Below are 13,848 nucleotides of genomic sequence, written 5' to 3'. Positions count from 1 at the left end.
TCAGTGATTTGTATAAGACATATATGTAATAGGACAGAGCTTCATAGATTCAACTAACATGAACTCCCAACAAAACTAAATACATTAACCGGACGTTAAGTAAATTATATTGTGCAACCAAAGTGTCCAGGCCACTCCAACACACACAAATATAAGAAATAAAAAATGTTAAATGTTGTAGAATACAGCAGTTTTTAAAGTGTTGCCATTCTTCAGCTAAGGAAATAATTAAATGTTGTATTAGTCTTTCAAGAACAAGTAGATTAAAACGCTTATATAATTCTACTCACATAGATTTTTATTCCAGTGCAAAGTAATAAAAAAAATGACTTAAAATACTATGAATAATGATTTATTGATGTTAAATTGCACATAAGAATAAGTAAAAAGCTGATATGACATGTGAGAAACACTTTCTAACTGTAAGTTGTGTCAGACATCAAAGGTCAATTACACCCAAACTTTAAGTTATTTTCTATCCACAATAATTGCAAAAATACCCAAATGAAAGTTTACCACGTCAAATTGGCTTTTTTTCTGATCTCAGTATCAACACCTAATGTGCATATTCTGGTTGCCAATGAATGACTTCAAAAATATTCCTAAATGATATTTACATCAGAAGCTAAGGTCCCTCTATCTGTACTAGTGTATATTTGAATTTTCCCTTAGGGATACATACAAAGTATAGAGTAGTTTATATCCCTATACTATGAATCATATAAAACTGTCTAAGACTGAACATGATTCAGATGCCAAACACAAACACAGAAGTGTTTTTAAAAATGGCATAGATTCCTACCACAATTAACATTAAGAGCAACATTATTCATGAAATTCCTTTCACATCTAGAAATTTATTTAACACTTCATTTTGACCCCCACCCAGAGTCCTCCTCGCTGGTAGGGCATGAGTTACATAGGTTTGCTTCTTAAGGTACCTTAGTAAAGCTAATGCTGTTCGTCAAAGATGAAGAAATGAAACACATACATACATTTCATCTATATAGGCAAACCAAGCAGGTTTACAAAGACCTTACTACACAAAAGAAGATGGCAGTGCCTGGCAATATCAATCTAGAAAACGTGCTGTTTTAGTCTGCCGTCTGTCACTGTTCCTCCTTCATCACAGCCCTGTCCGCAAAATAAAACACTCAAATACATTATATGCTGTTTTTCTATTAAAAATAAAACGTATGTATAGCTATTTTGGTGAGACACGAACCTTTGGCAGAGGACAAAGGGAGGGAAGAGGGTTTAAAATAAATAAGCAAACTAGGTGTGGAAGAGATCAGAGATCCCATGATCTAATCAGATGTGGTGATAGCTCCCCCCATTTTCCTTCAAGGTCGGGGAGGTCACTTGATGGATATTGGTGGATGCTCCACTTGCAGTCACTGCACTGGAAAAGTGCAGCTTTTGTTTTTTGTTTGGGGATTTGGGAGAGGGCGGCACTCCCCTGCCTTCTAGCTCCACAGTCCAGCATAGTTCCCATATAGGCCTGAGCACAGTGGCCCCCCTGCCACAAAGAGCTTGGTGCCCGACGAGTCATAGCAATGTGTGTACACCGCATTGGGGAAGGAGCTGATGTCAGAGAAGTAGCTTCTCCATGTGTCATCATGATTCTGTGGATAAGAGAGACAGGAGGCAAGTTTACTGCATGCAGGCCGGGGACTGGCACTTAGTAAATGGCTGATCCCTTACCACTGTTCCGAGTTCATTTCAACTAACAAGTGTAGAGCACACAATGTCACTTTGTGAAGCACTAACCAGCCAGCCCTTGCCAGTAGTAAGCCTAAGGATTCCCTCCCCTGGACACTGTCGGTATCCACAGCCCGAGCTGGACGGGTCCTCCAGGAACCTCTGGGCCCGGATATCGAAGAACAACAGGAAGCCATGGCCGGTTCCCACAGTCACTATGTGCTCATAGAAGCTGACCGACCGGGTGCCTGCACAAAACACAGCGTGCATTACAAAACTGCACGCAGCATCATACGAGAAGGAGATGTACGTGTACGCCTTTTTGTACTTGCCGCTGTCACGTTCCCGTGAGCTGACGGACTTCACGTTGTGAGGCGGCTGCCGGGGATCGAGGAAGGACACGTGAGCTTGGGAGCCCACAGCGTACAGCGACCATTCCTGCCCGTATGCTAGGCACACGTTCTCTTTGCACTGGGGCAGCTTAGTTGACAGCAGCTGTAAGAACGCGGATCAGCAGGTCATTAAGCAGCGGTCATGTCCAAGTGGCGGTCACACCCTAGCTTAACAGCTTCTACTTAACCAGGAAAAAGTAGCAGCGTTAACGTCAAACGTTTTACTGATCTTTATTTTTCTTATAAAAACGTTCAGTAACTTTACGGAAGGCCATATTTTTAATAATAATAATAATGCATTAATGAAGCATTACAAACATGGCATAAATATTTATCAAAAGGCATAACATTATAGGCATGTGTATGGTGCATTATGAATGCTTTATGAAGCTCTCATCTATAATGCACTATAGGTAACTTCATAATGCATTATAATGGTCGGTATAAGCAAATGTTGCTTTGTACTGCCTTATTTAAGTATCTATAGTGCATTATAGATTAGAGCTTCATAAGGCAGTCATAATGCATAATAAACATGGCTATACTGTCTTGTGCCTTTTAGTAAATATTTATAGCCAGGTTAGTAATGCTTAATGAACGCATTATAATGCATTATCAATATGTTTATAAATGCCTAAAAACATGGCCTTAAGTAAAGTGTTATCAAACGTTCAAAATAAATTTTACCACAATTGACAAACTTTGATTTAAAGCAACTTCGAAAACACTCTAGAACACTCACCTTGTACAAACTGTGTTCTGCTTTCCACAAGTGGAAGTAGCCATCCAGAGACACGGCACCCAGCTCCTGAAACAGAAAAACCCTCAGGCAGTCAGCCAGGGCATATTCAGAGGAAAAACATGTCGAAGTTGCCAAAATGGTGGCATGATTCGGTTATTAATTACAGCTGTAGAATTAATGAAATCTCATTCTGTGTGCTCTGGAAATCCATTTTGGATGCTATGCTTTTGGGAGGCATAGACAGACACCAAATAATTTTAGAAAGTATTCAAGAGATATTACTTGAAATAAACACCTCCATTCCATGGCTCTTCAGGAATAGCGAGAATTCCGGTTTACAAATAAACGGGTTCCAGAGTGGATGCTAACCTTGCGGTTACTGTTGAAAGCCAGTGCTCTGACTTTGCAGTTGTATGGGTTAGTGTATTCTTTGGGGATGTCCTCTAGGGCACGGTGGCAGATGTGCACATAACCTGGGATTCCTTCTGCTTCCTGCCTCCTCTCCGCCCGGCTGACCACCTCCTCAGACACCTCCCACAAACCCATGGATCCATCTCGGGAGCCTGAGAAAGACGGTTATTTAAAAGATGCCAGATGTTCCACTTGAGTTTGCCACACTTAAAAGTACACAGATAGTTACTTTAAGAATAAGAATTAATTACTAGATATCAAAAGAGAGTCGGGGGGCCTCAGGTCCCAACAGAAGCTGAGCCATTGTAGCTCTGGTCAGTTTAGTACAAACTCACCTGAAACAGCTAAAGTATCACTTATCCAAGCAATGGAGAAGATCCAGTCATTGTGCCCATCCTATGAAACCAAAAAATAAATAACTAACTAGCCACTGTTCTAGAAATCTCTGAAATGGAAAAATGAGGCAAACGGGAACTGCGCTGTATGGCTCGGTACTTGGCAGCAGTGGAAAAGCACCAATATTCATTCTCCCTTCTCATTTGTACAATTTGTTCAAACTCATGGTAATAAAGCTACATCTCATTTTAATCAACAGTGCAAAGTTAAACATATAATGGCTTAAATCTACAACATTTAACATTTACATAAAAAGAATAGGAATGAAGAAAGACTGACATCTCCCACACAGACAGGGTCCAAGGTAGGCAAGCGGTACACAGCCAGGCTGTTGGGGTTGTCTCCACCTGTAGCCAGCAGGGTGCCCGAGGGATTTACTTCAATGGCATGAATGCCACAGCTCTGCTGATCTAGAGCCGGTGCAGAGCCCGACATGGGAGCTACGTCATAAACGGGCAGGCCTGCTCCACCCCCTGCAGCATGGGCCTGCCTGTCCTTCAGCATGGGAATCCGGGTGATCTGCCCCGTCTGAACATCCACAACGAAGAGCTTTGGGGAAGCAGAGGGGACAGCACTTAAGCCACTGGCCAAAACATGGGCTGGCAATGCTCATCAAAGCTGCTGTAACATCAAAACATGGAAGTGCAACATCTATTCCTTTTACAAATTTTAAAGAATTCTACTCAACCCTTCTGTGTATCTACTCAAGAATTACACACACATACACACACACACACCCAAAAGTATGCAAACAATACCCCCATGCACAGAAAGCTAGGCCCTCCAAGTACCGACATTTGCACTACACTTACCGTGTTGCACTTGGTTCCACACACCACCTGCCTATGATTGAGCCACTGGGAGGCGAACACTTTGTTGAGGTGTCCGAGGGAAAACTCCTGCTCACGCAGGATCCCAGGCAGCCGGCCAGCGACGACGCCACGCAGGCTGCGCTCCAGGAGACGCTCATGCTGCTGTCTGTGTGCACGCGTCCCGCGGCCCAGAAGCACACGCACCACAGAGCTCCGCTCGCTCCAGGGGCGCCAGCCGAATGTGGAGGATGACGAGGGCGACGATGCAGATACACGGACACGCTTGCTGGAAGAGGGGCAGCAGCCCGGCTGAGTAGAGGGGAGAAAAAAAACACTGAATCCCTTTCTATAAAAACATTGTTTGCGTCACGATTTTTTCCAGAGTAAGAGTTTTTCCCAGGGAGTGTCCATTCAAATACAGCATTTCAAGTTTAAATAACAAATACAAAAAAATAAGGATGAAGCACGTAGCTAGTGCTATGACCCCTAATAAATACAGGGTAGTTTAAAACTTTGTTTCACATCAATGCACACTTCATCAGCACATTGATTATTAACACCAATATATGATTATTAAAACACTATATGTATAAAAAACCAATATTTCACTTTCCTCACTATGTATGCAACATATACAAATGGAAACTAATATTTCACTTAATTTTCATTAATAAATGACAACTCATTAGTTCATTTTTGGGGTAGGCCAACAATCCAAAGTTCGATACTATATTACAAAGGTTTCAAAACTATTAAATAAGGTGGTCTACAGTACTAAGTAATAGTATCACGCTTCCATTTTGAACGCCAATTCACATTTATACAATTTATTCAACAGCGCAAAGAAGATCGAGCAGAAGGGAAACCAGCTGTATGCTTCGCAAGAACCGTGTGTGTCGCCTTGATATTAATCAGTTAGACAATGTAAAAAGCAGCACTAAAATAAAGCACTTTTAGGGAGAAGATGTCAATTACGTGACGTTACGAATACGCCTCGAATACGACTATTAAGCGCAACTAAAGATCCTAATTTGGTACTTTTCACGTAAGCAAAGGAAAGTTAGCAGGCTGATTCACTGTTAAGTTAGCTACAGTTGACATATGAAAACTATACCAATATATCACAAACGCTGTCAATTTCCACAACAGATCACCTAGGACTAGGGAGTTAATCCCACTCCGGTTCGCTACACCCATCTTTGTGCGTAAGAGAATATGTGGCAGCGGGATGGAAAACTTGCTATAATAATGGGATTGATTCGCCCCCTGAGTGTGTAGTTTGGCTCCTTGGGGCCTATATTATAACGGCAGCTTCCTGTACCTAGAAGAGTATTTTCCCCCAAATAATAACAACAATAATGTAGTAGGTCTGCTTGATCGCCTGCTTTATCGTTTAGTCGTATAGATGCAGCATTGAGGCTGTGGGGCTTTGGCCTACTACTGCTGCGTTTAGGGTGGCTGCGATCACCGAGCCTGTGTGCGTTTGTGCGATCGAGACCCTCCGGAGGAAATACAAAAACACGCGGCACAGCCCGAAGGACACCCGATCCCATGACACGGTCTTTAACCCCCTACCTGTTGTTGTTCTTTGGGCTCCCCGGCTTTCCTCTTCCTGCTAACTGCTCTTCTTGCCATAGTCAGACACACAGATTTCCCGTACCCACATTGAGGGTAACAAAGACGTCTGGTACTGTGTCATATAACGGATATTTGTAATGTTTACTGCTTGGATCGCAGAACAGCGCGACGACCCGAAAAGGTTGGAAAGGCACAGTGCTGCCGGAAGTACGATTGTTCCCCTCCCATCGTCGTCACGCAAACAAGCCCCGGTAAACGCGCATATTCTGCCAAGCTAATGGGTGATATTCGGAGTAGCTCAGGTTCGCCGCATTTTTGCCCAATTCAGCCGCAATCCAATAACTACGAGCCATGTGCAGGCGGGGAGATCAATTCAAGCATCAACAGAAATCGAGATCCAAATAACTGAAAGTCTGCTTTATTCCCAAACTCTGATATCCGTTACAGAAATCACGTTAGAATTAGACCAGCGTCACGTGACTAAAACTAAAACAGGGTAAACCTCTTAAGATAGTCTTCCGTATTTTACCAGAATGACTCACGTTTCAAAAATCAAGCATGTTAATTTAAAAGCAAAAATCATATTCGTGTATGCTAAACCATTGTATGGTACCCACATTATCAGTCTTAAATTTCTGCTACTCAAACTAATAGAAATTCTCTCGTGTCAGTATATAGCCTGATTTCTTGCTTAGTCAGATAACTTGTCGGATTTAAGGTACCCCAGTTTAAATTTACTTTAACTTAGTTCACTTACATTTAGCTTGGGCTACGTTAAATCCAACAAGTAATCTGGCAAAGCATGAAACCTGATCAGTGTTACAGGCCCCTGGAATAACAATGTGGACTGACATAGTAGCAAAACAGTAAATGAGCTTTTATCACTACCACGTGTTTTGAGAGGTACTGAAGGAACAGAGGTTTCTGTGTCATTAGAAACTGAAGGGGTGGACGATATTTTCTTGTAAAAGGTTACAATCCACGACACACATTTCAGAGGTATCAGAAGAATCATAACATAGCACTTCATTTAATTTAGCACATGTTTTTGTCCAAAGTGACATGGATGTAAGGTAAATTGCACATTACCAATATATGTGCTACAGTACGTTGACTAGATATGGAAGAGTATTATGGCCACCTAAAAGTAAAATATATAAATTTATAAAGCATTTCCCTGATAGCACACATCTCACATAGTACACATACACCTGGCCAGTGTCTGCCTGACATACACTGGTTACATCTAAACAATGTAATACTCAACTCGTCTACTAATTGGCAAGACACCAATGGAGATTTTGAGCTGCAGCTGATGATAATGTGAGATAATCTGAGACCAGTTCACTATATTCCCCAGATGTATTTATGATGCCTGGGCTGCTGTACTAGGAGAAGCTATCCATAGATTTCAACTTTAATCTCAAAAGTTTGACTTCAGTCTCGCATTGATTATACAGCTAGATGTTGACCTGCTATGGCATTACTGCCTGCACTCCTCCAGCACCTCAGCCAGTCTGCTCAGGACCTGGTCGTGTTGCCACCTGTACTGTCCTTGGGAGAGCGTAACCCTGCAGCCTGACAAGATGTACTGGAGGTTTACATATGGACTGCTGTAGAGAGAGCAGCATTCTTCCTGGCCAAATCACTGGTGCAGGTTCAGTGGGACGGGAAGTGTGTTGTATGTTGCCCTGATAAAGAAACTGAACCTTGCCTGTGGGATCTTCTATAGGTCCACTAGGCTGACGGTTCTGCCGTCAAAGCCTTCCCACGTTACATGTGCACAGATTTGTGTTGTAAAGTCTTGTTTTATTTTTATTTCAACATTATGAAGACATGATCACAACGTGTACTTGTTCAAAATACAAAGTTTATGCTAATGTTTTTTTCATTACAACAATGAACACCAAGTCACAAAACATACAATAAATTAAATAGTACATATTTAACAGAGTTTATCACTGGAGGGGCTGTTCTGACGTTGTTTATGCGACAGCGATAACAATGACGAATATCCGGCGCATAATTTTGGCATTTCGACAGTCTGCTCTTTTTTCGCAGTGAATCATGGGATTTAAGGCCGATACTCCATAGATATCTATGGTCTTGCTCTTCGGTAGTTTTACACGTTTGTCTGCTGTTAACTTGGGAGTTCGTAAACAAATGACATCCTCAAACTATGTTGAAAAGTTGGTTAAATGTATTGCAAACCCGGTGGAATTCGTACAAATATAGATTTGTTCCGTGGATAGCTGTAAACATCTGTAAAAACGAGAGGTAATTCATTCATATATTGAAGGTTTGTTCTGGATACAGAGCTAGTGTAATCTTGTCACTGGAACAGGCAGAAGTTTAAAGATCTTATCTACTTGAATTGTGTTTATAATGTCAGACGCCAAAAACATTTATCTTGAGCTGTAGCATGTATACATTGATCAGGCTTTGCAAGAAATTTTAATCACGTACGTAACACTAAAAATAAATAGTTTTTTTAAAATCTGTTATTAAACAGTAGAAGTAAGAGAGTAATGGTGTTTGGTTGTTTTTGTCGAGCTATGTAGTGTTTTCGAAGTGTCGTACATTTGCGTTTAAGCAAGATTTTTTTCCCTGGGTCTATAATGTGGACCTAACATCAGAAATTATCGCAAAATCAAGCAAACTCTACAATATCTGTAAGACCTTGAAGTTTTTCAAATTTACCGCGCCTTTTCCGCATGAAATGGTCAAATCAACTGCCCGCCTGCATGGACCATAACACGTCCTGTGACGCCACCGCAGGCGCTGATTTGCTTCTCATGTTGAACTGAGTGCTTATTTTACCAAGACCATATATATATATATATATATATATATATATATATATATATATATATATATATATATATATATAAACTGAACTTGAAATAAAGAATGAGCACTGTAATATGACATGAACTACACCACGAAAGCACGTACATATGTCTCCTTCTTTACTATCAATAGTTTAAATAAATTATTGAACTCTCAAGTTGGCAATTTATGCATTTTTTCCCACAAAAATATACTGTCACATGCATTGCAAATTTAGAGAAAACCAGCTATGATTTCAAGAATTTTAGGCTGCAACTACCACAAAATTACTCGTTGAAATCCCTTATTGATAATGTATGTACAATATTTTTCAGCTGCTTCTCTCACCTTTTAATACTGAATTCATTTTTATTTATATTTTTTTAAAGAACTCTCCGGCAGGTTCCATTGTGCTCCCTGGATAAACTGGTTTCAGATGAGGAGGTTCTACGCAGCATTACCAAGCTGTTCAGAGCCCTCTTCAGCAGTAACCTGGGTGGCCAAAGGGATCTCCTGCGGATGCTTTCCTCATCATCCCAGACTAACTATCAGGCTGCTGTTGGGGAAGAGGGCCCCTCAGACCCAGGCAGAGTCATGTTTGACACGATGGGCTTTGCGATTGAACGGAGGCCTAGTTCTCTCCAGTCTGCAGGGACAGGTGTGTTCGTTGTCATGGGAACAGTACCGAAAGGAACCACAGTGGCCATGTACCCAGGTAGATGTGCCTTTCTTATAGTGGCTTCATAACATCTCTGAATGCATCCATGGCATCTTCTCAGATGTTCACAACCTCTTCTGTTGCTTTCATGACAACATGATAAATTGTTTCACAAACTGTCCGGCTTCACTAAAACTAGTCGATGATTCCATCATCTTTATTTTGTACACCTAAAGAAATCCTGATCGTTTTCTGCATAGACGTCGAGCAGTTCTAAACATTAACTATTCATATATCTAGTCTTCTGAACTTTCAAAAATCTTAAGTCTGAGTTGCATTTACGTCACTAACCTACAACGATCAGCCGTAATATTGAAAGCACTGATAGGTGAAGTGAATAACATTATCTCGTTACAATGGCACATGTCAAGGGTGCGATTATATATTAGGCAAGTGAACAGTCAGATCTTAAACTTGATGTGTTGGAAGCAGGAATAATGGGCAAGCATGAGGATCTCAGCAACTTTGACTTGGGACAAATTGTTATGGCTAGACGACTGGGCCTAGGCATCCCCAAAATGGCAGGTATTCTATGGTGTTGCCAGTATGTAGTGGTTAGTACCTACCAAAAGTGGTCCAAGGAAGGCAAACTAGTGAATCTGTGACAGGGTCTTGGGTGCCCAAGGCTCATTGATGCATGCGCCGAACAAAGGTCTAGTCCCACAGCAGAGGTCCTTTAGCACACATTGCTGAAGAGGTTAATGATGGCTATGATAGAAAGGTGTCAGACCACACAGTGCATAGCTGCTTGCTCTGTATGGGGCTGCGTACCGCATGGGTCCATGCCGATCCCTGTCCAATGCTGAACGCACCTGCAATAGGCACATGCTCATCAGAACTGGACCATGGGTCAATGGAATAAGGTGACCTAGTCTGAAGAGTCAAATTTCTTATTACATCATGTGGATGACCTTACATGGAAAGTGCAACACTGAACACTCCTATCTATGCACAGTCACTCACCACACCAAAGAAACTTTGGACTAAAGAAGGTCACAGCAGTGTTTTCCCCAACTCCTAGGCTATAACTAGCTCCCAGAAAAGAAAGTTCTTTAACATTAAGTGTAGAAGTCTGAAAATTATTTTTTAAGTAAGATGACCTATGGAAGCTCCTTTTCAACCAAACAAAATGCATTTTATCATTTGAAAATAAATATCAAAGACAATTTACTTGGACCAATAAAAAGTTGTTTCAAACAAATCAAATGAAATGGTTGATGTTTTTATATATATATATATATTTAATGTTTGGATGATTGGTTTTAATTTAATTAATTGGTTGAATTCTTTTTGAACACTTTGCCCAAAATATTGATTGCTAACTTCCTGCTGTAACCACATTATTGCTTCCTAAAACATTATTATAATACATTTATTCACACTGATATTTAATTATTTTACACAGGCACTGTTTATCAGAAATATGAGCCTATCTTCTTCCAGTCGATCTGCAATCCATTTATATTCAGATGTATTGATGGTGTTTTAATTGATGGCAATGACAAAGGAATTTCCAAAGCTGTATACAGGTAAGAAATCACATCTCCCTCGTGTGTATAAATCAAATATCTTTATGTATTGCAGTTTTGACCTTTTTACCCAATAAAAATCTTTTTTCAGGTCATGCAGTGGTAGGGACAGGCTAGGACCTGTTAAGTTCAGTGACACCACGTGGCTGACTGATGAACCTTACAACCCCCTGGCAGTGGGTCAATATGTGAATAATTGCTCAAATGGCAAGTAAGGTCTCCATCTTGCAAACATATGCATTATCCCATTGGCCCTTGCATAATTTCAAATCAAAGCTTTTCCTTTTTAAATTACAAAACCGACAAGCTTTTTTTCCAGCTGCAGCTATGCGTGTTATTATTTCAGACAAAGCTGCTAACGTGTGCTATCAGGAATTTGATGTGCCTACAGGATTTCCTATAGAACTCTGCCAGTATCTTCCCAACGTAAATTATAGAATGGACATGCCAAGGTAAGCCTATTTTCAGTAAGTGATGATTAAATGTGCTTGGATGAAAAATTTGAAAAATTCCTTTGAATTGCTGTGAATTAAGAAACTATGACTGAAACTAGATTTTGTGCTGTCGGAAATGGCAGCATTGTATTCCCCGGACAACCCTGTCGTTTCAATTCAGCCATCTAATTCTTACTTGTCCCGCACTCACCGGCTTGTACAATTTTTAGACGTACTGGATGGATTACCTGTAAATGTGAAAGTGTAGTACAGTTAGCCCTCCATTTTCATAGGTTCCACACCTGTATATTTAACCTACCGCGAGTCCAAAATATTTGAAAAAAGAAAAAGGAACTCCAGGAAGTTTCAAAAGCATAACTTGTATTTGCTAAGCGTGATCTGTAGTTTTGGGTGTTGGTGAGTGTTAACACATTGTGTGTCTGTGTGCATGTGCATGTGTGTAAGATAGTGAGAGTGAGCGAGAGATCCATCCATCATCTGCTGCCTATCTGCGGCGGGGTCGTGAGGATGCCTGTCTAAGCAGTGATGCCCAGACCTCCCTCTCACCAGAAGACTCCTCCAGGGAAATACCAAGGTGTTCCCAGGCCATTTGAGAAATATAATCTCTTGAGCATGTCCTACGTCTACCCCTGCAGTCTCCACCCGGTTGGACATTCCTGAAACACCTTCCCAGGGAGACATCCTATATAAAGGCGTGTACCACCTCAGCTGTTTCCTTATGTTGTGGAGGCGTGGTGACTCCACGCCGAGCTCATCACCCTATCTCTAAAGTTAAGCCCGGACACTCTGGAAATCCATTTCTGTATCCATGATCTCATGCTTTCAGTCACTACCTAAAGCTTGTGACCACAGGTGAGGGGAGGAACGTAGATTGACTGATAAACCAATAGCTTTGCTTTCCAGCCCAACTCTGATTTTATCACAACAGAAAAGTAAAGCATCCGCATTACTGATGGCGCTGCAATGATCCGCTCGTCTCCTGTTACCTTGGTACTTTTCATGCTCCCCGGTCGCCCAGAGGAGGATGGGGTGCTCTTCTCCACTGTAACCTCAGTCTTGCTTGGTGGGGTTCTGGCCGGTTAAATGTAAAGTGCTTTGTGACAATGACTGTTGTTAAAAGCGCTATATAAGTAAAATTGAATTGAATTCTTCCCTCACTAGTGAACAAGACCCTGAGATGCTTAAATTCCTCTGCTTGAGGAGCTAACTCATCCCCCCACCATGACAGAGAAATCCACCCTTTTCTGGTCGAGAACCATGATCTCAGATTTTAGGCGCTGATCCTCATCCTGGCCACTTCACACTCAGCTGCAAACAACCCCCCGTACATGCTTCAAAGGAAAGGCCTTTCAGCCCAAGTTTCAGACCTACACATCACGACAAGGACTTAGACCATTCAGGTAAAAACATGTTTACTAACGTTCACATTTCCAGGTGATCCATCCAGTACAAGGGGTGGAACAAGATTAGATTTGATGGCCGAAACAAGTGAAAGGGCTGTCTGAGGAATACAGTGCTGTCATTTCTGACAGCCCCTTATCTAAGTTTTAGTACCGTCATACCATCCGTACATTTTACCATGATATATGGTACTCTCAACAGGATGGTTATTTTGCAGTCTAGTTCCGGTATTTTGAAATCTTGGCAATAAAATTTGCTGGGTGGGGGGTCCTCATGATTAGATTTGCTGCACAGAGATCAATGAAGAAGTTTTTTTTTCTGCATGTGCCTTCTGAGCCAGTGATAATCATTTTTGTCCTTTTTGTTGGACTCGCATAATTTCACTGCACATTGGTCTGAGCGTATACTGTTAATTGTGTTAATGACAAAAAAGTTTTTGATCTGTCCTGATTTCATTTGAACTACTACACTCTTTTGTGTCCCCTCCCAGGCCATTAAGATGCGTTGTTCTTGTGGCACTGAGAGCCATTCACTCAGGAGAGGAACTTTTCTCTAACTATTATACAGTTGTACACTAGGCCATGCTTTACTGCTTCTGTGGTTAATACTATTGTAATGTTATTATAATAATTATCATGGTCATAGATTATTTCCATTTTTCCAAAGCAATGACTTAAAAATGATAAAATAAAAACGACTTATGTACTAGCCTAGTACATTTTTTAGTGTTTTCTCAGCCATTCATTCTCTCTTTCTCTCTCTCAGAATTCTATACAGTTTTTAACAGGGAACACTCTCACAAAGCTAAACCAGTAAAACTAAAATGAAAGTCAATCTGTCCTAAATGTGGGAACCTTGATGGATAAAGATAATCGATTCCTTTG

The 13,848-nt window shown here is 41.1% G+C and overlaps 2 protein-coding genes across 10 annotated transcripts; one reads left to right on the top strand and one right to left on the bottom strand.

The window, feature by feature from the left end:
- Positions 1 to 336: 336 nt before the first annotated feature.
- On the bottom strand, positions 337 to 6,482 carry dcaf12 (DDB1 and CUL4 associated factor 12). Its single transcript, XM_049019306.1, has 9 exons — positions 6,030 to 6,482; positions 4,455 to 4,763; positions 3,922 to 4,191; positions 3,582 to 3,642; positions 3,205 to 3,398; positions 2,836 to 2,901; positions 2,034 to 2,196; positions 1,771 to 1,949; positions 337 to 1,625 (listed from the first exon to the last, which is right to left on the bottom strand). Exons 1-9 carry the CDS (start codon positions 6,087 to 6,089, stop codon positions 1,467 to 1,469), a joined length of 1,461 nt encoding a protein of 486 aa, XP_048875263.1. The 5' UTR covers positions 6,090 to 6,482; the 3' UTR covers positions 337 to 1,466.
- A 1,582-nt stretch (positions 6,483 to 8,064) lies between these two features.
- On the top strand, positions 8,065 to 13,672 carry setd9 (SET domain containing 9). Of its 9 annotated transcripts, XR_007398838.1 has the most exons (7): positions 8,073 to 8,309; positions 9,251 to 9,576; positions 10,985 to 11,108; positions 11,200 to 11,315; positions 11,455 to 11,560; positions 12,012 to 12,963; positions 13,455 to 13,564. XR_007398838.1 is itself a non-coding variant. In XM_049019662.1 (6 exons), exons 1-6 carry the CDS (start codon positions 8,212 to 8,214, stop codon positions 12,154 to 12,156), a joined length of 858 nt encoding a protein of 285 aa, XP_048875619.1. In that variant the 5' UTR covers positions 8,065 to 8,211; the 3' UTR covers positions 12,157 to 13,672. The 9 variants fall into 9 exon arrangements, 8 of the variants coding, with proteins under 8 accessions (XP_048875619.1, XP_048875617.1, XP_048875620.1 ...); XM_049019662.1 differs by having other exon boundaries at positions 8,065 to 8,309; positions 9,251 to 9,519; positions 12,012 to 13,672; XM_049019660.1 differs by having other exon boundaries at positions 8,072 to 8,309; positions 11,500 to 11,560; positions 12,012 to 13,672.
- The last annotated feature ends 176 nt before the right edge of the window (positions 13,673 to 13,848 follow it).

The sequence above is a fragment of the Brienomyrus brachyistius genome, chromosome 7, assembly GCF_023856365.1.
Source record: "Brienomyrus brachyistius isolate T26 chromosome 7, BBRACH_0.4, whole genome shotgun sequence".
Taxonomy (NCBI): Eukaryota; Metazoa; Chordata; class Actinopteri; order Osteoglossiformes; family Mormyridae; genus Brienomyrus; species Brienomyrus brachyistius.
Note: the sequence above shows the minus strand (reverse complement) of the source record. Positions and strands in the feature narration are given on the sequence as shown.